This window comes from Centruroides vittatus, unplaced genomic scaffold (assembly GCF_030686945.1).
Source record: "Centruroides vittatus isolate TY-2023 unplaced genomic scaffold, ASM3068694v2 contig_444, whole genome shotgun sequence".
Taxonomy (NCBI): domain Eukaryota; kingdom Metazoa; phylum Arthropoda; class Arachnida; order Scorpiones; family Buthidae; genus Centruroides; species Centruroides vittatus.
In genome coordinates, this window is record NW_027122243.1 from 103,796 (window position 1) to 128,523 (window position 24,728).

Genomic DNA, 24,728 nt, shown 5'->3' on the forward strand with positions numbered 1-24,728 from the left:
TAGGGTTTATGTCGAAAATATTTTTCATTTATATTTGTAATTACAGTTAATTCGAATAGTAATGGCGCTTAAATATTTATAGGATTAATTGAAGTTTTCGAATTTTGTTTGAGGAAACTGAGGAAGGCAAGAGTATTGACAGTTGTATAATGAACTGAATGTAAGTAAATTAGGTGACTTTGTATGTTTCGATGTAATTTTTTATAATATTACGATATACGAACTTTCGATTTTGTAAATTGTATTATACTAAAAAATAAAGTTTTTGTTATTCTCTTACTTAATAATGTATTTATAATGTTTCTGAATTAAATAGTACTTATTAAATTGTAATCCAAGCTTTACAAAGTACTATGAATATTAGAGAGGACCGTTTTACTATAAACTACTACGTTTTACTACAGCTTACTCTAATGTTGATTCTACGAAAAGTAGGTCAGACAAGGACCGTTAGACTAATGACGTAGGCTGTTTACTTTTTCCGGTTTCATCGGTTCTCTCCCGATAGCGTCATTTACAGAAGTCACACTTACTTTTTTTTGACGCGAGCCAATTAGGAATATTAATTATTTTAACCACTCAAATCGAATTTAAATTTCTCGCCGTCATCTATGTCGATAGATGGCTGTCTAAAATTTCATATTTATTTTAATTTTCTTTTTTTTATTGTAATTTCTCGAGTATAAAGGATATTCCAAAACAAAGTTGGAGAACCCAACTACTCGTGAAAATTCTATGACTTCACGAAATGGTCCAGGTATTTTATAAGAATTTTTTAACGACTATAGTCGTCCTTCACCATTGCCACTCGATCGTCTTGAACGACTATTCTCGTTCTTCACTGTTAAGAGGTTAAGACCTAAACCTATTATATTGGTCTATGTCAATAATATTTCTGTGAAGATGCAAATCAATCCCAGAGCAGAATGAACGATCATATCGAATGACCTAGCAAACAAATTGAAGGGAAAGCACCTACAAAGTTTGGACTTAGACAGAAATTAGGAAATTTTTTAGGGAAGCGAACCATTGCTATTGGAATGGTGACACCCAAGTTTAAACTACGGGGAAAGAAATTTTTCATACCATTTGCCACTGGGCGAGCCGAGATCACAAACCCGTGTGATGGGATATTAGTATGAGACTTCATCAAAGCCCTACAATTAACACTAGATTTTGCTAATGCTCAGGTGATGCTAGCCAATCAAAAGATTATCCATTTTTGCACATTCCAACGGCTGCGCAAGAAGAAAAGGAGGCAGAGAGATACTAATAACAGGAGGAAAAACTCCTTTCAGAAAACTACCTTAAATGAAAGGCCTTTGGACATCTTCCAAACTGAACGAGTTACTCCTGTCGAAGAGAAAAGGAACTAACAAAACTGGAGCACAAGAGGAATAATTGCAGTCCATAAAAAAAGAAACGACCTAGAATACAGCGGGATGACACTAACACGACCATCGATCAACCTATGGTATCACAGGGAAAAAACCCATAAACAGTCACGCCACCACCTGGCAAGCTATTCGACTCTGAGGATGACTTTACTCTGTCCTTCATACTCCCTTTGCTACCGGAAGAACAGACAGAACCGGATAGCAACAGCAAAAGTGAGAGAGATGACCTCAAGCCCGAAAGTGACGTTTCCGAACCGAAAACAGAAGAAGAACAGGAGACCACTCCACCTTATGCTCTTTTCAGTCAAGGGCCAGTTGCTGATCGACTTTGGGTTCTATCGAGACCTACTCGCAGTCGAATTCCTTGACTTATTTCTGCTGCTGTTAGTTGATCATCCTCCTCCTTAAGCCTGTAAATGATTTATAACATGTTAATAGGACATTAGTCGCATTTCGAGAGTAAAAGTAAAAGTAAGATAGAAAGGACTTTAACATACAGTCATTCCTTGTAAAAACCTCATTCCTTGATTTTCTTAAGGATTATCGGGACCTATCAGCCCTAAACACTTCACGCCGAAGTTTAATAGACGGCGGAGAAAAACCCTAAAGTTCTTCTTTGGGACGGCTACCTCCGAGGATATTGCGACCGTAAATGTCGAAATCTCTAACATCAATGAGCAAAACAAGAGAATAATTCATTTACTGCGCTCACAAGCCACCTTGTTAAATGATACTTTGAAGATCAGTAAAAATAACCGACACCAAATATGTGTTATTCAAACATAAAGAATCATTTAAAGAGTTAATGAATCGCTATAGTTACGAACTTGCGTTTGAAATAATTAGTCGGATACTCGAATTCTATCTCCAACTGGTTGCATTATGAGACGCGATTGATATACTAGTAAAGGGTCAACTAAGCACCTATTTCGTATCACGAGAAATCATGCTACGTACCATCCGAGACATTCAACTACAGCTTCCGGAAGGTTACGCGATGGTCGAACCTATAAGACCTGACACGCTATTTAAATACTACTAGTGGATTACCGCCCTCGCTGTAGCGATACCTGGACCGTTGAGAATCTTTGCTTAGATTCCATTAATCACCCCTAGTGGATACTTTGATATGTACGAAATTATCAAATTTCCCACGTATATACCTGACCTAAACACATTTGTCCAAATCCAGACTAATTATCCTATAGTCGCCTTATCCATAGACAGACAGTCCTATATGTTATTACAAAACTACAAACTAATAATATGTAAAATGGACCACTTTCCTATTTGCTCCGTAGACAGGCCTATTCAACGTTTTTCTCAACAAAGTTGCGAATATGCACTATTTAGTGGCAACGAAGTCACGGTCAAAAACCTCTGCACACGTCAAATCGTTCCACAATTCCCACCAATTTTTAAGAGGCTTAATCAACTAGGAATATGAATTTATTCTAATTTAATTTTTTTCACCCTAACTATTAGATGAGCTACCCGACATGTCTTTCTTGACTGTCTGCTTCGCCTTATCGTCGATCCCATCCTTCCTCCTTTTCCACTAGCGTAACGCGTAACGCGCCGTCAACGTAACAGCTATCCTTGCCAAGTGAGTTGCCGGAAAACGAAGTGCGACTTCCAGTCACCTCCCCGGGATCTCACACTACGAATTTTATTGTGACAAATATTAACGAAATAACAACTATTTATATTGCAGTAATTATTATAATATAAATATTTTTCTCATCGTGAATAAATAACCAACACATGTTCCTCTCAAATTCAAACATATGAAATGTTAATGCGTGTTACTTCAGATACCTTTCAGCGAGTGAGATATTTCATATGTTTAGTTATTTGTATTATCGATTAAAATAACATTCCAATAAACAAACAAACAGACAAAAAATATATATTTTATCTGATTCATAAGTATTTTATGTCAGTTCAGAAAGGACAATATTCAGAATTAAAAAATCTAGCAGTCAATTGCTTGTTTAACAGCAAAAATGTTTGAAACTCTAGTGTGGTTTCATATGTTGTGATATTTTATGAAAAAATCTTTTATATAATTAAGTATTCTAAAATAAAAAAACTGCTTAATTTTGAGAGTAAGAGTTAGATTTATGAAATCTCTTAAATTCAAATAACTAACGAATGAAATCGTCATTTAGTCCGAACCGACATCTCACACGAACCCCCTAAGTCTTTTCCTTTTCAACCTTTCACTTAAAAAATATTTAATACTTTCAATAGCCCAAATATACAAACCTCCTTAAGAAACTTAAGAAATTTTTAACAGAAAATATAGAAGTTGTTAAACGGCACTAAATATTGGAGTTACAATATACAAAAAATATAGAAGTTACTAAAAAATACAGTAAACAGAACCGTGCCCCCGTACACATCGTCTTAAATGTATAACTTCGTCAAACGTGCAGGAAAACGCCTAAATTGTGAATTTCTCAATGTGTCCAGGTCCACTGAGTCCAAGATTGTAAAAATCATAGCATGATTTTAGACATATCATCGTATAATCTTTGTCATGTATAATTGAGCCATGAAAGTAAAATTGAATTTTATTTTTTTAATGATATAACAATCATTTTATAATTTTAAAATAAAAACTGAGCTTCGTTAGACTTACTAAATATTTTTGTCTGAATTTTTTAGAATGTTAAAATACCTACTGGGCAAAATTACACATAGAATAAACAAATCTATTTATCTGTTAATCTGTTCTTGTAGATCTCTTTATTGTGTAAAAAATTATTTTCAAATTTGACTTACACGTAAAGAATAAAACTGTTAAACAACAAAAATATTTTTTATAATTATTTGAATTGTTGTAGACAACGCTTTGTAATAATTTTCAGTAATAAAAAAAAATTAATTATGGTATGAAAACCTGGATTTAAAAGTCAGTAAAAACGGAAATTAAATATAAATATTATATTTAACATAAAATAAATGTAAAATTTTAAATAGAGAGATTAAATTATTTTATCAAACCATGGAAAAAAAGGAATGGCAAATTTTTATCATTTCAGCATTTTTATATTTTCTTTGATGGAAAGGTTGTTGAAGTTTTTGCCGCAATGGCAGATAGACTAATATGAGCTAATCAAGACCCCACCCGATATTGGTATAAAAAAGGTAGTGCCCATTTTCACGGCTGTTTTTCTAGTTATCTTAAACAGCCACGTTTGAATTGTACTTTACCTGTTTGAGAATATACATGCAATCCCAACATATATATAGGTTTCCAATCCAGAAGATGATGATATATACAGTAAAAGATATCTCATCCTCAAGTAATATAACTTTGTTTGCTCTGTCATAATGTTAGAGAACTTAGGATCAATGCTTTGTACAGGTTTAACTGATATTTAGCTTAGAGTTATCGTAAACCCATCTTTCAAGATATTGTTATGCACTGCGTAATATGTTTATATAACCTTAAATAAATTTTAACCTAAAACGAATATTTTAGTTGTTAAAGAATTTGTATAAGCTTCTATCTTCTGAATCGATACGACTCCTCAAATATTCGAATTTCCTTTCTTTAGAAATTCAAGAAAAGTCATTCGCGAATTAGACGCAGATCTTATCTTAACTTATGTCAGGCCCCTGATAGAGACAGAGATTTTTCGATCTTCTTGTCACCGACATCGTAATATAGCATTTAAGCCAACTTAGACAATGTGGACAAGGTTTTACCAATCCCGGATCCTACAAGAGTGTTAAAAATTAAAAATTTTATTAACACTAAGGATCAGTTACATCGCTTGCAATTTGCTTATTTCGGATGAGTCTACAAGATCTAGAATAAAGATTAGCTTAGAAGACTAGCTTATATCTGAAATCCGAATAACAATTTAACAGGTGTAATCTATGTCTTTTGCATTTTACTAACACAGACAGAAACACAAAAAACACTGATTTGTTAGAGTATTTACCTGCAGATCAACAAGAGATCTTCCGAATTAAAAAATAGTGGTTTCGAAAAGTAAATGGAAAAAAAAGGTTAACGAGTAGAAAATAGAAACTTACTGTTTAAATGGAAAACAGTCTATAATTTTTTTAAGAGGTCTTTATGCGCATTGTATGTACAAAATGTATATATGTAGCGCAAACAATTAGAAATTATTAGAAATTCTAATTTTTAGCGTCTGTAAGTCCTCACCTTACGATAGAAATATCAACGTTTCACCTTAAAAAATAAAAGGATTCATATAATTTATATTTGCTCTGGTTTTATTGATTTTTCGTAATATACGATAATAACAAACACTTTACAGAAATACAACTTTTGTGAATATATGTGATTATTTGCTAATAACAATATTGTTTCTTTGATCAGTTTCACCTGTTTTCATACAATCATTGACAAATATAATTTTCCTATTCGAGGTCTACTTTTTCTATTATTTTGTCTTGTTCCATAAATACACTCAGTCGTCACCTTCAATGTAATTACATCTTTTACAACATTCGATTCTTCGAGCAATTTTTATATAATTGAAGCCAATCTGACAAGAACACGTGATACTTTTCTGTTAGCATTAAAATCTCGTAATTCCAAATACAGAAGCAAAGAGGTAAACATTTTGCACGTACCTAACCTTTCAAATATATAGTACACGCTAATGCAATTCGATGCAGTAAAATTAATGTATTCAATAAAGACTGGTAAAAAGCATTGTTGACTTATATATTTATTTTGTAAATAATTAAACCTTAAATTCACATTTTTTGCCGTTATTGACAAGACTATGTCTTCTTTATAAAATCGTACGTCCTGCTGTCTTTTTAGCTTACACGTATGAAGAAGTGCATGTCAGGAGTTGAAATTTGGAACAGTGTATTAGGTGCTCAAATCAAGTACGCATAAAAAAACCAAACTTGCAGGTGGTCAGAGGACTGAGAACCATAACATAATAAAATACAAAATGGCGACACTCTCTACAAACAGACAGTAGTGCGAAAATGCGTTGCTGGTTGGTAACTTGGAAATACGAATATTGACAAAACAATCTTCGAAAAAAATCCATTTATTTCTCCCGTGTTGTTCCCCACATATCTCTGGTCGCCACGTGCTAACCTTGACTGATTGACCAGAGACATCTCGTTTTATCATTGGAAAGTGTTTGAAAGTAGATAGGGCGTCATTATAATTTTATATTCAAACTAACTTCCAGAATAGAATTATTATTTTTACATTTAATAACTTATATATATATATATCTTTTTTGCAAAATACAAAAAATAATTGCGAACGATACAAAAGCCACAATTATGTTTTCAAAAACAGGAAACTTTTTTATTGACAAAAATTATACCTGGGGCGTCATTTAACGGAAAGAAATTTCAACATTTGATAGCTTAATTTAAAATAAAAATGCATCGTGGAAGACCTCGTGGTCGTAGCCGTGGCCGGCGAAGTTTGAATGATCGCGCTCAAAACCAGCGATACCAAAGATTGTTGGAGAATAAGAACGAAACCCGCCGTGAGCGTCAAAGTGATCCCACTTAGTAGTGATTCTCCCAGACATAGTCTTGTCCCAAATACGGCATTGCCGTTTTAATTGTTATACATAAAAAAAACAAAATACGTTTAATTTTCGAAAAATTGCTAAAGTTATCAGAAGCTAAAAAATACATTTACATTATTTCTTTAATTGTTATGCTGAAAACTATACGGTGAAGAAACCAAAAATATATTGAGACCAAATGGCCGACATTGAAAATGCCTCATAATACTGCTTTAAGGAAACTGACATCAAATTCAAGCAAAAAACGCAATAATTTCTCATAGGTGACTTTTGCTGATTTTGCTAGACATCGCTTACTATTTAGCTGCTCTCAATGTGTTTCTGGCCAAATCAATGACAGCCACAGGAAGAAAGGCCTTTGTAATGGCCACAATTTGAAGACAGAACCAAAAGTTAAAAAGAATAAAAAAAACGTTAAAAATTAATTCATTCACATGATTTTCCTCGTATAACAGCCAAAAGTAATGGAAAATACCACTACAAAATAAAAATCTTTTATTATCGGCTAAAAACGTAAGAAAGCCGAAATTTGGCATAAAAATTGAGTTAAGAGTATTAAAGTTTTATGCACGAAGGCCGAAGATGCATGTAATATGATTTAAAATATCGTGTATAGTAAATTAAAATTGATATATTTGCAAACACTAAATTTTAAACATATTCAAATAGTATTTTAACTACTACATCATACAGAGACAATGCTACATTATTTTAAATTGTGAAACAACAGAACAATTAGACGTTACATCTATTTATACTTACCAAATTCATACCAACATCCATTTTCTTGGGTATTAACGATTTCTTTTTTATTATTTTTGTCCTATTGTACATTTTACACCTAGCCGTAGTATAACCTTTGCACTGAAATATATAGTAATAATTACAAGATAAGCTGATAAATAAATAAATATGTTAATAATATATTATTAAATTAATAATAACTACAAGTGAGCGTGATAATGTTATACTTCATGCCATTCACAAAGGTAAGTTGAACTTCTTATAAAGAACGTTTTAATTAAAGCAATAGCCTACAACTATGACAATTTTATAATTGAATCTGAAAAAAATGAAAAAATGGCTAAAATTCTAAACAATTGATAAATGTTTACTATAATTGTTCAGAGATTAGCATCTGTGATTATGCATGCAGTCTTGAAGTTTATAATAGCAAGAGCTAAACATTTGCTAGAAGATAAATCTATTTTTCTATATCAGGAGTTACCAAACTCGGTCCACAAGGCTAGTTCATCAGGCCTGTTGCCGCACTGTGCCATACACCAGCTAAAATATTCATACGGAAATATCATAGGTTGTAGATAAACTTACTATGTAAAAAAATCAAATAAGTGTAAGTAAGAAGTGCCAATATTGATCCAATCTGATTTCTGCATGTGATAAAAATATAATTTATAAATAAATCAATGAAATAAAAAAATTCGGCAACGTTCTGCGGCCTTTCGATATCAGAGTGCTTTCTGTGCAAGTACTTGCAATGAAGCTTCTGAAGGGAAGCGATTTCGTGCTTACTGCAGCAACCGTGTTTGTGTATTGGTAAAAAAATATGCTGATTGTCTTTATTTATTGTGTATTCAGTGTGCTGTACTAAACAAAATAATTATACGGCATGCGCTTCTCATTTTCTTAGTTATCCGGCCTGCTGTAGAAAAAAGTTTGCTGACTCCTGCTCTATACTATAAAAATTTTCGGATGAAGGATGATATATAGAGATGACTCTAAAGATCATAGAGCTATGATCTTCAAAGTCATAACTAGGAATTTTTGTAAAAACTTTAATTTGAAAAACGAAATATGTTTTTAGTTCACAGGTTTTCTACAGAAAAGAAACTCGTTTAAATTTTCAAATCATAGAAGAAATAGAGAAATAGAAGTAGGAATTTGATAAAACAGCAGAGTGACCAAATTCGAAAATTGAAACTGCAATATCAACCAATTTAAGACGAATAGAATTGGCAAAGTAAGAAATTTATTGCTACATATTAGAGTGATATCATATAGTTAATCAAATAGTCAACATTACGTAATTTACTCTGTTTATAACTTGTAATAAACAGTCATACGATTCAATAAATACTGTTAAAATAAATAAATGTTTATTGTGGTAAATTTTACTATGTTCTAAGAACACTACATTCAAACTTTTTTGTTTACGAGACTTTTGTAAGATTTGAGACAGTTGTCAATGAGCATATACGTGTAAACAATAGTCTATGAGAGATTAACGTATAAAATATACGTAACATAAATTACAGTTACAAAATAAAACATCGAAATAAACTAATACTTCATCATCCTGATTCGAATTGAATTTACCAGTAGTCAAATGGAAAAAGCCATTTTTTGCAGCAAAGTTATTTAAGCCAGTTTTATATTTTTTTTCATAGGATGATTGTATGTCGTTTTTCAAAATTCCTAAAAGAAATCGTACATGTATTTAAGAAGCAGTTCCTAAGAAAATGTTTTCCTGAGCAGGTATTCTTTTTGCCAAATCGCATTGCAAAATTTCAATTAATTTTACAATGCGTTTACTGTAAGACATAAGATTAAGAGTGGAGTTATAAACTCCGTAACGTAACCTTATCCGTATTCGTAAATGTTTGCTACACTAGATATCTATAACAATAGTTATAAACTACCGTAAGGCATTTTCCGTATCCATAAAGGAACAAACTTTTTTACGATTTACAAGGCAGTCCATCGTGAGCATGGGCGAAATCATCGGTAGTTACTGCCAGATCTAACACTAATAATTTATTCATTTTATTATTTTTTTTATTTTTTTATGACTAAATTAATTTTTATCGTAAAATTTTATATTATTCAGAAGCAGCATTGTTAGGCGAAAGTTACGTGTTAACTAATTTGTGAATGTTTCGTCGGTTGCTTCCGGCACATCTTTCGATTGTGTATCGACTGACGGCGACCTAGCGCATGCGCAGTTTGTGTATTCTCTGTATTCCTACCGTAAAAGTTTGATGGATCCAAACTTTTCTTACAGAATACGGTACGGACATACAGAACGATACGGAGTTTATACCCACGCTACACGGATACGCTTACAGCTACGGATACGGTTACGTTACAAAGTTTATAACTCGACCCTAAACCTCTCAGAAATTTTGTACGTAATCTTGATAAGCCACCACATAATGAGTTTATGAGTAGATAGTTTTAATTATGTTTCGGTTTTGAAGCCTGAATAAGTTCAAGACAAAAGCAGAAGAATGCACATTGATTAGCACAGTGTGGTAAAGCAAAAAATGAAAAAATTATTGTTAAGTTCAGGTTTATTATAAAATACCGTTTACAGTATTTTATTTTATATAAATTATAAACAAAATTTAAGAAACGTAACTTTTTATTACTATATTTACATAAACTATAGGACTTATTAATATGATAAGATCATTGAATTTCGACATATGAGCGATCTGGTTGGAAGGGAGCTTTAAAAACAGCTTTTTTATGAAAATCTCTTATTGCTTAAGTGCGAAATTCCTAACTAAAATTCTGAAATATTCACATGGCTAGCAAAAATTGAGATTCGGTGCCAGTATCGCTGGCCACAGATCGGCAAATTAAAAATGTAATAAGTCAACAACGCTATTTCGGAAGTGTGTACAACTCTAGTAATATAAACTGTAAAGAATTAAAAATTATGCAATATTATGAAAACTATAAAATGGTTAAAGAGTATAAATAAATAGAGAATATTAATAACTTACAATTTTAACATAATTTTTTTCTACTTCTACAGAAGTGTACTTGTTTATGAGTTTAGTAAATGCAAAACGTTGATCACCAGAATCATAAAAGAAAGTCACTTCACTATCACATACAGGTGCAGTATAATGCAGCACATGCAGAATGTATTCTTTCTGAATGAATTTGCTTGGAAGAGATTCTGAAATTACAAAAATTCTATTTATTTGTAAAGGTACTTTAATTAAAAAATTTATAATATATGTGAAAATTCGAACCCGTTAAAACCAAACGCTAGCAATCAAATGGTTTATTGTTTGGTTCCCACAGATGAAAAACTGAATCATGAGGAACAACATCCGAATAGTGCTAGTTGGTAAAAAAAAGGAATGTGACCGAGTAGATGAAAGGGCGACAAGAGAGGGAAAGAGAGTCGATTAGACAGTGTGTGCGCATCACGAGTCCTGAGGGAACCCGTTGTCGAACTAAGAAATACCTTGCCGAGTATACTTTGACCTAGAGGAAAGACCAACCCTGATTACAAGGTATGACCTCTTCAACTTTATGTGAACTCTCCCTCTGCGAATCAGAACTTAGGCGACAGTAGCTCGCCCCTAATTGTAACTGTAGCTGTAGTCTTAATAAACTTGTTGTTGTTTTATTCATTGCTAATATCATTTATTCGAGTATTGTTGCCGCCGCTCTATCATCGGACCCATCCAATTCCTCCACTCGCGTAACGCGTGACGCATAACAAATCCGACCAGCCATCTTGACTATGGGCAAGTCTTTTTAACCTGTTAGCCAAGGAAAAAGAGGTGCGACTTTGTTCACCTCCCAAGCACACTGACAAATTGGTTTGTCAGGTGTGAGATTCGACTCTTTCGAATTATCGATAGAGCGGAAAAGACGATATTCAAATAATAAGGACAATTCCAGTCGAATTAGAGACTTAAACCGTAGGAAGAAAAACTAGGAGTATTATCAAAAGTAGATCCAATAGAATCGGAGCTATTAGAAAGAATGGAGGGCGATCCGCAATCCGTGGCAGGGCCAGCTCACCCAAACCCGAATCCAAATCCCCTCACGCTACGAGGGTTGGGCAGAATAATTCTGTTACTTTCCGTGTTTACCAGAGAAAAGGGAGGCATCAGAGTCACAGATTTTTTCGACTTCATACCAAATGTGATGAAAGTGGCGGCATGGTCAAAGAACCAAATGCTGGTCGTAGCCAAGCTCAAACTCACCGGGATAGCTCGAGAATTCGCCCGGAAAGACCGACGAATAAAATAAGTCGACGACTTTGATGAATTCAAGCGCCTAATGATTGCGCGGTTCCAGTGGGAACCTTTTCTGTGTAGGCTTAGTAGATTTTATACCTGTGTACGAAGACAGAATGAGGATGTACAAGCATATGCCGCCTGGCTTCAAGCGCTAGCTATGGAAATCGAGATCACGCCGGAGCCTGGGTTGGATGCCACGGAAATTGCCATTATTCAGCGCATTCAAAGAAAAAAGTTATACAAACAGTTAAAACCGCAGTTTTTCTATAAAATAGATATCAGGATTTGCCAGCGAGTAATGATCGTGAGGCTGAGACCTTTGACAAGGTGCTCAAAGCGGCAATCTGTGAGGAGCCAATCAATCAGCTTACTTCCCATCTGCTAGGAATTATGCGAATAGTCCAGGATAGTGAGTGTGTGATAGACTCCCCCTCACAGGACGAGATAGCTCAACTAACGTCGGCTATGCAGGAACTTAAAGCCAGAGTGAAAGGGTTAACACGAACCTCATCGACAGGTAATGCTAAAACTCCTCCAAAAAGGCAAAATAATCGGAAAAATAATTGAAGAAATCAGAATAATCCACCTTCCCGGCAAGGAGAATACTGTCCAGGTAACCCTAGTTGGGGCCCAATGGACTGAACAATCCAACCTATAGGAATCAAAATTATTCTGATCACCAAGATAATAATAATAGTGATACTTTTACCCATACCCAAAGCGAAGTCGAGCATATGAAGACCCCAAGAAAGCGTAAAAGCAATGAGAGCAATAGGGGTCGTGCTAGAGACAAGAAATCCAACACGCGGAAAGAAATTGTGCGAAGCCTCTAGGGTTGGCGATCTCCGTATAATAACAGGAAAAGTCCAAAGTGCCATCCTCAACAGAGGCCCTCCTATGCCGAACAAAATCCCGTGAAAAACAAAAAGCGAAAATTGCAAACCGGGAGGCCAAGGGCTCAATCGGTAACTGCTATTACCTATCCCGACATTCAAAGCAAAGCCACTTTTGAATGTTATATAGGCGGGAGCCCAGCCATTGTGCAGATAGACACTGGACCTAAAGTATCTCTCTTGTCTAAAGCTTTTGCTAAAATCATGAATGAAAAGATACAGGTCAATCACCATAAAGAGACTGAATTATAGAGCGCTACTGGCCATATCATTCAAATGTACGATATTGCAAACCCTACCTTTAAAACTGGCGACATGCAGTTCCATTTTGCCTTTGTCTACTGGATATAGATGTTATGTATCTCTGCGACGGCATTATCGGTAGAGATTGCTGATAAAGGCTTCCTTATCAACATAAAGAAGAGAAAATTGATTATACTCTTTTTTACGGTAGTAACGCTGTTAAACTCTACGATGTCCAGAGAAGGACTGGAAAAGAAAATAAATGTCGTAACAACGGAGTGTAAACAAGAGATCCAGGCAAGTCAGAAGATAACTAGAGGAAGGGCCCAGGTAACTGCGGCTATAAAGATCGAGAAGGGATCACCGGGGCAAGTAGAATTAGAAGAAGGAAGGAAGGTAGTTTCAGTAGAACCTTCCGACATCCCCCATGACGTATAATATCATAAGCGTTACCATCCGGGGTCTTTGCAACCAAAGTAATAAAATAAGAGTAATTGAGACACTTCCCCTCATCCAAGAAGAGATTTTCAAAAAGCCGATGTATTAGTCACACCCAATAAGAAAAGATAGGTACCTATCTGTCTTTATAACTTGACCCACTGAACAATAACTTTAAAGAAAAGAGAGAAGGTCGGCATATACTTCGAGGCGGTTCAGAAAACAGACCTGGTAGGGTTTATCTAAGAAGGAGAGACGTTGAAATTATTGAAGGCCGAATTTGAACAATTATTTGACTCGACCGATATCCTGAAAGACAAACAAGAGCTTTTAGCCTTATTATATAAATATTACACGTTTTTGCTGTAAATAATTATGATTTGGGGTACTGCAATATTGTACAACATAAATTTGATACCAGCGACACGGCGCCCGTTTACTCCCCCCCTTATTAAATTCCATATGCTCAACATCAGCAATTGAATTAAATAATTGATGGACTTTCAGCAAATAATATCATTGAACACTCTATGTCACTCTGGGGCTCTGCGACACTTCTCATTATAAAGAAATTAAGCAGATTACGATTAGTACTAGATTAAATTAACCCTCGGAGTGCCTGGTAGGGGTCTGTGAGGCCCGACTCATTTTCAAATGTTCATAACTATTTTAATATTTGCATTATTGACTTAAGGTTATTAGTAGCTTTAATTCTCTTCATGCGCTTGCGATTTCCACAAAATTTTTAGTTCATCGCGCGATATTCTGCGAACAAGACATGTTCGAATAAGTGCTGGGCCTCACAGACCCCACCAGGCGCTCAGCGTTGCAAAAGTGTAAGTAATATTTTTTGTGTAAAATTCGTATTTTTTGTGTTTGCTTAAATTATAACACGTTTACGTTGTCAGTAGATAAACGTTTAAGCAGCTACTGAGCAGCTGTAAACAATAATCCAGATTTATTTGCATGGGACATGCAAAATTCCTATGGAAAAAATGCCTGAATTCTCAATTTCAAATTTTAAGTAAAGCTTAATTTTTATGCTTTAACAGATAATTATATTAAGTGCCATTAAAATGAACCCAAAATACTTATATTATAATGATATTACATTATGATTTCTAGAGAAACAAAGTTAACATTTTTGTTACAACAAAAAAAGTTGATGTTTTTTATGATGTAGTAGTGTAAATAAATATTTCACGTAAATCAATGATTGTTTTATTCTAAATATGTCTTAATAAACCTATTGTATATATATATTAACATAACATTGAAATTATCTTTACAAGCCATAAAATGTAGTGTTTTATTTTGGGGTCTGTGGGACCTCACCAGGTGCTCGGCAGAAATTTCTTCACCAGGCAATCCGAGGGTTAAAACCAAAAAAATGTCACTTCCTGCAGCGGCAGATAAAATTTTTAGGCCATAAAATTTTCGAACGGTATAAAACCGGATGGTGATAAGCTAAAGTGCATCTTAGACTTCTGTAGACCCAAAAAGGATCGAGAAATTCAATCTGTTTTCAGATTAACTGGTTATTATCGAAGACATGTAAACCAGTACACGAAAATCGCTAAACTACTGACAGATTTATTAAAAAAAGATACCCCTTTCAAATGGGGCATGGCTTAACAGGAATGTTTCGAGACTCCAAAGCAAATTTTAATCTTGACTCCATTATTAAAATCAACGGATTTTTCTAAACCTTTTATAATTGCTATGGATGCTTCGAATGTTGCCCTAAAAGCCATATTATCACAAGAAAAAAATGGCAAGGAGAAACCAATCGCTTATGCTAAGGAAACCTGATCTTAACTACAGCAGGACAGAGAAGAAGTGTTTAGCTACAGTTTGGGCTGTAAGATATTTTAAACTTTATTTATACGGGCGAAAATTTACAATACTCACGGATCATCGGAATCTGCGTTGGTTACTCGACTGTAAGGACTCAACCACAAATTCTCGGCTATAACAATGAATTATCTTCCTCCAAGAATTCGATTTTGACGTTGTTCACAAGGCAGGAGAGTCCAATAAAAACGCTAATGCTCTTAGTTGTATTCCTATTCACCAAGTCTAGGAAGTAAAACCTATATTTTTTATGACACAGATAGCAAAGGCGCAACAAGGCGACGCTCGATGAAAATCAATGGTTGCCAGACAGAGCAACCTCAGGAAGTTAAAACGGCCTTAACTTGGACGAATTCTATCTCAATGAAGGAAGCACTCTTTGCCATAAAAGCACAAATAAAGGCCAGTCCGGCTGGTGGGAACAAATTGTAGTCACTGCCACTCTCAAAAATTATCTTCTATATACATTTCATGATAATCCCATTGCTGGACATTTGGGATAACTTAAGATACGAGATAAAATAGCTAAGTCATTTTATTGGCCAGAAATGACCAAGGAAATACAAAGTTATTGCCAAAGTTGTCTAAGCTGCGTGAAACACCGTCGGTGAGGATGCCGAGCCCTAGCCGAATTACAATTATTTGTGCCCCTTTGACATGTTTTTGAACGTACCGCCATGGATAACGTTGGACCACTCCCTCTGACAACTATAAGGAATAAATATATCTTGGTATTTGTCGATCATTTTACCGGATATGCTGAAGCTATTCCACTACCAGATGTCAGTAGCAAAACAATTGCGAAGGCCTTTGTTAATACCATCATACTACTTCACTCGACACCGACGCAATTACTAACGGACCGAGCCCTGAATCTCATCTCAAAAATGTTTACAGAAGTATGTGACCTCCTCAACATAAACAGGCTTATCACTACGGCCTACCATCCTGTTAGTATTGGCATCGTGGAAAGATTTAATAAAACACTAATTGACATCTTAGCACACTATGTAGCAAGAGATCAACACGATTGGGACAAGTGGATACCTTACGCTCTCTTCGCATACAACACCTCAGTGCACGCTTCTACAAATGAAAGCCTATTCTTTCTCTTGTGTGGGAGAGACACTACTGATCTGTTTGATATAGTTACTAAGCCAGCGAAGGTGTGCTATGATATAGATGACAATTTTGCTTCAGAATTGCAACAATGAATGAAAATAGCTTATCAAACGGCTCAACAAGCGGCCGAACAGGTTGCCGAAGCTCGACAAGAACGACATCAGCGACAAAATAATCATCCTCGTTATAAGGTGAAAGATTGAGTGCTATTAAAGGAAGTCGTTACGCCACAAGGGTTATAGCGAAAAGTAGCACCTCGATGGTCTGGACCATATCAAATTATCGAAGCTCTCGGTCCTGTTAATTTTAAAATTAAACACCTAGAAACCAAATGGAAAATGCACGTCCACGCGGATCGAATTAAACCAATAACAGCCCGCGAAAAAGTACATCTACAGCAAGAGCAAGGTAATAATCAGCCCAAAACATTGCACTCAATTGCCGAGCTTGACCAATTCTCGTATCTCGACCCGTGGGACGAATTTATCTTAGCTTTTATTCCTACTCAACCCCTAACAGGAGAAATAGTGGAAAGGAAAAGTGAAAGGACATTCATTCATGTTTATTGACTGTAAAATAATTTACAATTCCCTGTACCACCTGCCAGAGGCCCAACCAGGGAAAAAACATACAATTACAATAGTTTACAATTGAAATAGTACTGAACATGGACGAGTACAGATGCAACAGAGTGGGAAATCACAGAAAAATGAAAGTACAGTAGCCACGCGTTAGCTTGATGCCAGGAGAGGACGTACCCAAGAGAACAGGGGGGCAGTGCTTATGCCCGAAGTGGAAGACTTATCCCAGCCTGAGAAGGAGAGGCCTAGGGTTAATCAAAACTCCTTCAGAGATATTGAAGGGAGGGGAAAAACAATTGGCTTGTACTCAAAAGCCCGTGAGGTAAGTCAATTAGTTTCTCCCAGGAGAAATTTGCAGTTAATCATTACAGTTTTCTTTGCTATGATTTTGAAAATACGATAAATTTACTGTTTCTTTCAAATATCATGTAGGCCACATGGCCAAGTGATGTTTATCTCGCTGAAGAAAAGACAAAGTTCGTTCCTTTCACTGCTGGTTATTGGTCAATCGTAAAAATAGTGGCTTGCATCATCCTTGATCATACAGATTGGGCAGTTCTCTTTGGTGCGGTCTGTGAATCAGGCGAGATAACACGCGAACTTTCCATGGTTGCTCAAAAATTGCGATGTGAAGTGATTAGAGATGTACCAGTCGATTTTTAGGAATTGATTGATGTCGGGTATAAACCGATAAGTGATACCATTATTATATTCATTCCAGCGTGACTGTCAATTGTCGATGACCTCCTCCGAAAGGAGTCTTTTCAAGGTGCCCTTGCTTATCCTATTATAATCAATAGATATGGCATTGTCTAAGGCTTCTTCTTTTGCAAGGGCATCTGCCCGCTCGTTTCCCTCTGTTCCCTGGTGAAAGCACACCCAGCTGATCTAAATATGATTAGGGAAGGTGTCTATTTTGTTCCTTATGTTCATAGCAAGTGAATGTAGTTTGTCAGAATAGATAAGATTGAGGGCCAAGAGTGAGTCTGTGAAGATACCGATTTCTATGTTGTTGTAGGTGTTATCTGCCCAGTCCAGGGCCTTGCAGATTGCCAGGAGCTCGGCCTGGAAAACGTTGCAGTTATTGTGCAGCCTGTGTTTTTGATCGTGGATTTCTTGATTATCATCATATGCCACAAAGGCACAGCCTATTCCACCTTCGATGCCAGAGCCATCAGTATAAATTATGATTCTAGCTGCCCTCTGGTGGTCAGGGTTGCAAGAAGTGTTTGCATAGTTGTAGATGGTGTCACAGTAGGGGTGGTCTTTTTCCAGGTCCTTTGTTTTGAAGATGGTACTGCCAATTTAGATATCTTCGCCCATTTTTGCTTGCTGCATCTTACGTTTTCGTGTGATGTCAATGTCGATGGGCATTTTGCGTGCAATAACTTGTATTTTGTAGTTACTAGTAGTCCGATAGGCCTTCGTAAGCAGCATCAGAGCACGTTGCTGCGCAGACACCAATTTTCTTTTCAGGTGAACCTTAGAGGCCACCCAGCCCCAAGTGCTGCACTCGTATTTGATTATAGAAGTAAAAATACTGTCGTAAATAGTTGAAAAAGCCACAGAGGAGAGGCCCCAATCTCACCTGGCCACCTGGGCAAACGCCTGAAAGATTATGCCAGTACGGCTTGTAACTTGCTCTATATGAGCATCCCACGAAAGTCTGTGGTCCATCACTATGCCATAGTACTTAAGAGTCTTTTCTACTTTGATAGTGTTCCCATTTATTTTAAGGACCGGTGTTCTTAGGTAGGGGTTGCCCTTTCTCGGTTTATTGTAGACTATTGCCTTAGTTTTGTTAGCATTAAAAGACAGTTTATGTTTGGAGCCCCATGTACTCATAAGATGTAACAGGCGATTGCCCTTAGTCTCAAGGTCTGCTCGAGACCTGCCCCCAACCAGCATGAGCACATCGTCTGCATAAGCAGTACTTAAATCTTGACCGAAGTGCTTTTTCAGAAATACGTCAAACATTATATTCCAAAGCAGAGGTCCGCACACGGACCCCTGCGGACAGCCTCTCGTTATTTTTTTCTGGACCTCGAGGTTTCCATACTGAAGGACTGCCTCCCTGTCTCTGAAGTAGTCCAATAGCAATTTAAGCAAATTGCAAGGGCAATCGATTTTACGCAGTTGCTGTGTCACTAGGAGCCACCAGGTGCTGTCAAATGCCTTGGAAATATCCAAGCTGACCCCTAGGACATATTTGTTATCTAGTAAAAGCTGCTGAAGGTCTTGAACGATACGATAAATTGCGTCTTCGGCAGATTTCTGTCGTTGAAATCCATACTGTTTATCACTCAGGCAGTGATTGTGCTTCACGTGCTACTCCAGATGAAATTTGATAAGTTTCTCTAAAATCTTCCCCAGGATTAGGAGGGGAGAGATGGGTCAAACGTCAGTTGTTGAACTGGCCTTGGGAACGGGGACCACTAGGGCTCTTTTCCAAGTCTTTGGGAAAATGGCATGCTGGAGACAGCAGTTGTAGAGGTGTAAATAATGTGATGGAATAATGCCCCATAACCTTACAACAATGTCGGTGTTGATTTCATCAAAACCGGGCGCCTTGCGTTTCCCAAGAGTTAAAATGGCCTTGTTAATCTCTCCTTTGGAAAAGGGCAGAGTGTCTTCAGTGTCTGCCAGTGTGTCCCTGTCAGCAAGAATCACGCCCTGCCATTCGGTGTCTGTTTCAGGGTCATTCGCAGAACGAAAAAAGTCCAGTTAACAAAGCATGGTCTAGGCAATATTCAAAGGGGTGTTGCTATTGTTGTTGTCAGTCAAAATCTTGACTTTACGTTGCCTACCCGTACACATTTTTGTGACATACCCCCAGGGATCCCTGGAGGTAATTGTGCAGAACTCGTGCTATTTGCGTAGTTTTTCTGCTTTAATAGTTAGTTTGTAAGCCCGAAGGCTACTGAGATAAGCCTCCTTATGAATGTGGTGATCACTGGCATTTCTATGTCTCTGGAATATGCGCCTTAATTTATTGGTCTTTTTCTGCAGAATACCGATCTCCTGAGTTCACCAGGGGATTCTCCTTCTCTCAATGCTCTTTTTTGGAATGTAGGTATCGCAAGCTTTGCGTATAATCTCAAGATTATAATCAATTTGAGTTCTTGCCTAGTTTTGTTCAGAGGAGTAGTCCTTAATAAGGTTGGTTTCCAAGAATTCTTTTATACGGGCCCAGTTAGCTCTTTTAGGATCATATTTTCTTCTGGGAGTATTCTCAATAAAGTGCCTCATCTTTGGGCAAATGTCAAAAGTAATGTGAGCGTGGTCACTCAGAGACTTTTTAGGGAGCACTCTCCAGTTGAGGATTCTGTTACAAAATCCAGAGCTGCAAGTAGACACATCTATCCAAGAGTGTCTGCGTGTGGATTGAAAGGTAGGGGGTGACATAAGGTTATTAAGAAGAAGGAGGTTATTTCGATGAAGAAACTCCTCGAAGAGATCCCCACATCTGTCCAATTCTGCACCACCCCAGGCCGGGGAATGAGCATTAATGTCCCCCACGATAATTAAGTAAGTGCCACTAAAGGCGTCTATTGTGTCCTGAAGGTTTTTAAGATAGCTCTCACTGTCAGCTCCTCCTGAGAAGTAGATGTTTAGGATGACGATTCTTTTATCATTTAGGTTTATTTCAGTAGCAACAATATTTTCGTTGCTGTGCTTAGCATGATGCATAACAGTAAAGTTCGTGTTGGGCACCAGGGTAATAGCCCACGGGTCTTGAAAGGCTTCACTTAGAATGGAGCAAAACGTTGGCAGGCACGCTGGGGTACCTGCACGGCAATAGGGCTCCTGTAGGAGCACCAGATCATACTTGGTAAGTTGATTGGAGATGAGTGAGGTAGCAGAGATGCATCTCTGAGCATTATTCTGCAGTATACGTAAATTTGTGCTAGTGTTATTCATAGTTGGTTTGTGCAGTTATATTTGATTTGGCCCGTTGGAATAAAGGACATCTGGGGTCCCTTGCATTGTGCTTACTACTCTTTGTTTTGTCCGCCTGGCAATTACAGCAAGTTGGTTCCTCTGCTCTGTTTAGGCAATCACGAAAGGGATGATCCCCTGTGCACTGGCTGCACGTATGTTTGTTTTCTGGGCATTCCTTGGCCACATGCCCATATCGGCAGCATTTGAAACACTGCAGGAAAGGGAAGAAATTTGCGATACTGCAGCGTGTTTAGTCTATGTTGATTTTATTGAGATTTAACATCATTTTTCTAACAAGAAAGGACACCTCTACTGCCCAGTTCTTAAAAATATCTTCTCTTTTCCTCATCTGAAATTTAGCACGAAATTGACTTCTGAATTTCTCTTCAGTGTAGTTTTCTTGGAAAGCCTGATTCTGACAATATATCTGTTTGGCAAAATCCTCCTTTTGTATATCTGTAGGTATGGACAACATGATGACATGTGGCCATCTTTTCTTGGGCCTATGTGCACAAAGTTCTGGAATTTTGTCCCCTATATTATTTTCTAATGTTTCTGCACTCCCACTGCCGCCCAATTCAACAGCAATTCCACCGTTTTCTACTCTCCGTATTCTCTTCACCTCAATCTTAAATTCTGAGGGCTTAATTCTTGATTGCATCAGTTTCCGGACCATATCACTATTTTTATTTGTTTTATCTTTGCTGTACACCAGCAGTACTTTTCTAGGAGCTGAATGCGCTGGCAGTTTTCGTTGTTCCTTATCTAGATTGCCTATTTTCACCACTGAGCTATACAGAAAAGCGGGGTGTGTGCACTTAGCAACTTTTTCCTCAATGTTTTCCAGACGTTCAATGATAGTTTGCTGTGTATCATTCAGCTTTGCCATTAAGGTGGGCAGTGTGATGGTACTTTCTATCGCATCTTTTGCAAGTGTTATGATCTTTTCAAATTTTTCTGTTATGAAGTTGATATGGGTCTTAGTACCAAGGTGTGCCTTCAGATTATTCATTGCATACTGATCATCTAATAATAAACCCGATTGCTTTATAAACTCTTTTATGATACTTGTAGCCATCATCGAAGGGAGACCAGAAAGATACAGAAAAAAGAATACCCTCAAGTGTGTGTTGTGTTCCTAGTTCCCAAGCTGAAAGGATGAATGTAAAGTTGAATCTGTTGTTTCAAAACCTCTGCACTGACGGGTTGGCACCCAACAGACCAGAGAGAGGAAAGGATACAATAAATTAACTTAAATTAGCTTAACTAAGATTAAAATAACCTAAAGTAAAATAACAATAATTCACGTGATGCTTTCTTTAAGGATGTCATGCAGCACTGAAGGTCGAAATATCAGCATGAGGAAGCCAAGAATTCAGTCTCTTGCGGCAGTAAACATGCAGCAGTTAGATGACGTCATCGCTGATCTTCAGAAATGACCGATATGTCTATTATAGTTACAAGGTCGTTGGCCATTGCCTAGATAACAGTGAATGGATACCAGTGGAGATTACACTTCAAATTTAAAACTCGCGATTTAAAAGTTACTGGAGAATTTAGCACAACGATTGGACACAATATTGTCAGCAAGGCCTGCCACCTGATGAAAATAAGGTTTTCGCGGATGGCGTCCACAGAGCCCGATGCAGCAGTAATTGCCGAGGTCAAAATAGCCAAAATGGCCAAAATCCAAAGAATGACCCAGCCAAAAAATACAAAATTTGGTAAGAGTACGTGCAGAGAAAAACTTGATCTTCCGCCACTTACCTTTTCAAATAACCGAGTTTTGGCAGTCCAGAAAACGGTCCGAAAATGAGAACGTTAAAAAGTCTATAGGTCCAAAGTCATTTGGTCTACCCAACTGAATTTGATGTCTACTGCATCAGGCCCACTAGTACTAACGAACCACTTACAAAAACACCGGGTAAAAAGGTATATCCTGGCGATAACTTGTATAAACGCGGAGCGCGATCTGAACACAACCACACAAGTCACCATCCATTTAAGAGACCAAAGTGAGAGGACACTGAGCACAGGAAGTCAGAACATGAACAATCTGAAATTAAAATAACCGAGGAACATAGAAGTACGCTTGCATATGCCCTACGCAGCCATGGCCATGTCTCCGAGCAGCCATGGGTTATGCCGTTGCCGAAATGTAATCGTAGCTGCATTTTGCGGTTTATTTACCCCGCAACAAGTGGACTGTCCTCTTCTGAGCGCAGCAAATTAGACTAAAAAAGGGTAACAATATAATGTATTACTAGCCTTATTTTTTGCTTCCTCTGTAATTAATTCTTTCCCTATCCTTCCAGACACATGGCAACCACAGAAAGGGAACAGGCGCTCGCCTTGTTTGTGACATGCCTGATCTATTATGAGCTTCTGCAGGCGCCGCTGTACTAGTGTACAAACGGCCACATCGTGTGCCCCAAATGTCAGCCATGGATTACAAATTGTCACACCTACTGCGAGGCTCTCAAAAATAACTAAGTCGCGTGGTGGAGCAAATTGTTTCCTCAATGCAGTTGCTCTGCGAGAATCAACCCTTTGGCTGCCAGGAATACTTATCTGAGGCAAATCGAGAAACACATCGACCACTTCGCGCTTTTGCGCCCATATGAGTGTCCCATATTAGATCTTCATTGCCCTTGGGAGGGAGCTAGTGCTGATGTAGCAGCTCATATGCGAAAGACACATTCGCAAATACCTTTTCTCTCAAGGACCTTGTTACTTATTTTGGGCTCCACATGGACCAGCCTAGTCCCCAAATTTGAGCTGCCATTCTGGTCTGTCATCACCAGCAATTTCTTGTCAAAATTATGAGAACCTCTCAAAACCCGCGAATTTTCCTTATTAGGCTTTATCTATTGACCGATTATTACTCTACTGCCTTTACTTATACTATCACGTTAGAGAACGGGCCGCACACCTTACAGTGGACCTCGTCATACATTCTACAGTACGGCCATAGGGAGATGTACGACGTATATGCGCTCCTAAACTCTCCGCGGAATTCTTTAATATTTTAGGGCGTTTGATAACATTAAATTTGTACTAGATATTAAGCCAGCCGAGTCAGTTTGATCTACTAACATAAACCCCTTTTTCTAGACGTCAACTTGGACTTGGAATGGTAAAAAACACCGGTCAATACACCGATCTCGCCCCCTAAGCAGCCAGATGTTAACACTGTCTCGTTGCAGGCAGCCCTGAGCTTCAACCTCTCACAACGCTGGCACTGCCGCATCCTGGCCACCCTACTCCTCTCAGTCAACCACCAGTGTCCTCTGGAATTAAAATCTGATTTCCGGGACGAAGTGGCCAGGGTGGAGGAATTTTACCAGGGAGGCCGAGGAAAACGCCCAGTAGCTGAGGCTGAAGTTACAGTACCTGGGCAAGTCTCACGAGCTTCCTTTCCATCAACCGGCCGCACAGGAAAGCTCACCTAGGTCCACATCTTCTCGCCGCCGCTCGGCTGACAGGACCTGAGGCCGGACATCTTCTTAATGATTAGGGAGAACGTATCTACACACTCCCTATTAGAATACTTCCGTATAACTCACCATTTGTATTCTAAATATTTATGTACACTACATGTATTTAATAAATCGTATCTAATATTTATTTAACCCTTAGTTCTCTGTTAGTTATTGAAACAAAAGCAGAGACACCACACAAGGAAAAGGGGGCCCCA

General features: G+C 37.4%; 1 protein-coding gene across 1 annotated transcript; it reads right to left on the reverse strand.

Moving 5' to 3' along the window:
- Positions 1-20,215: 20,215 nt before the first annotated feature.
- LOC136977136 (uncharacterized) lies at positions 20,216-21,010 on the reverse strand. The gene has a single exon (XM_067272575.1). It carries the CDS (start codon positions 21,008-21,010, stop codon positions 20,216-20,218), a length of 795 nt encoding a protein of 264 aa, XP_067128676.1.
- Between the last annotated feature and the right edge of the window lie 3,718 nt (positions 21,011-24,728).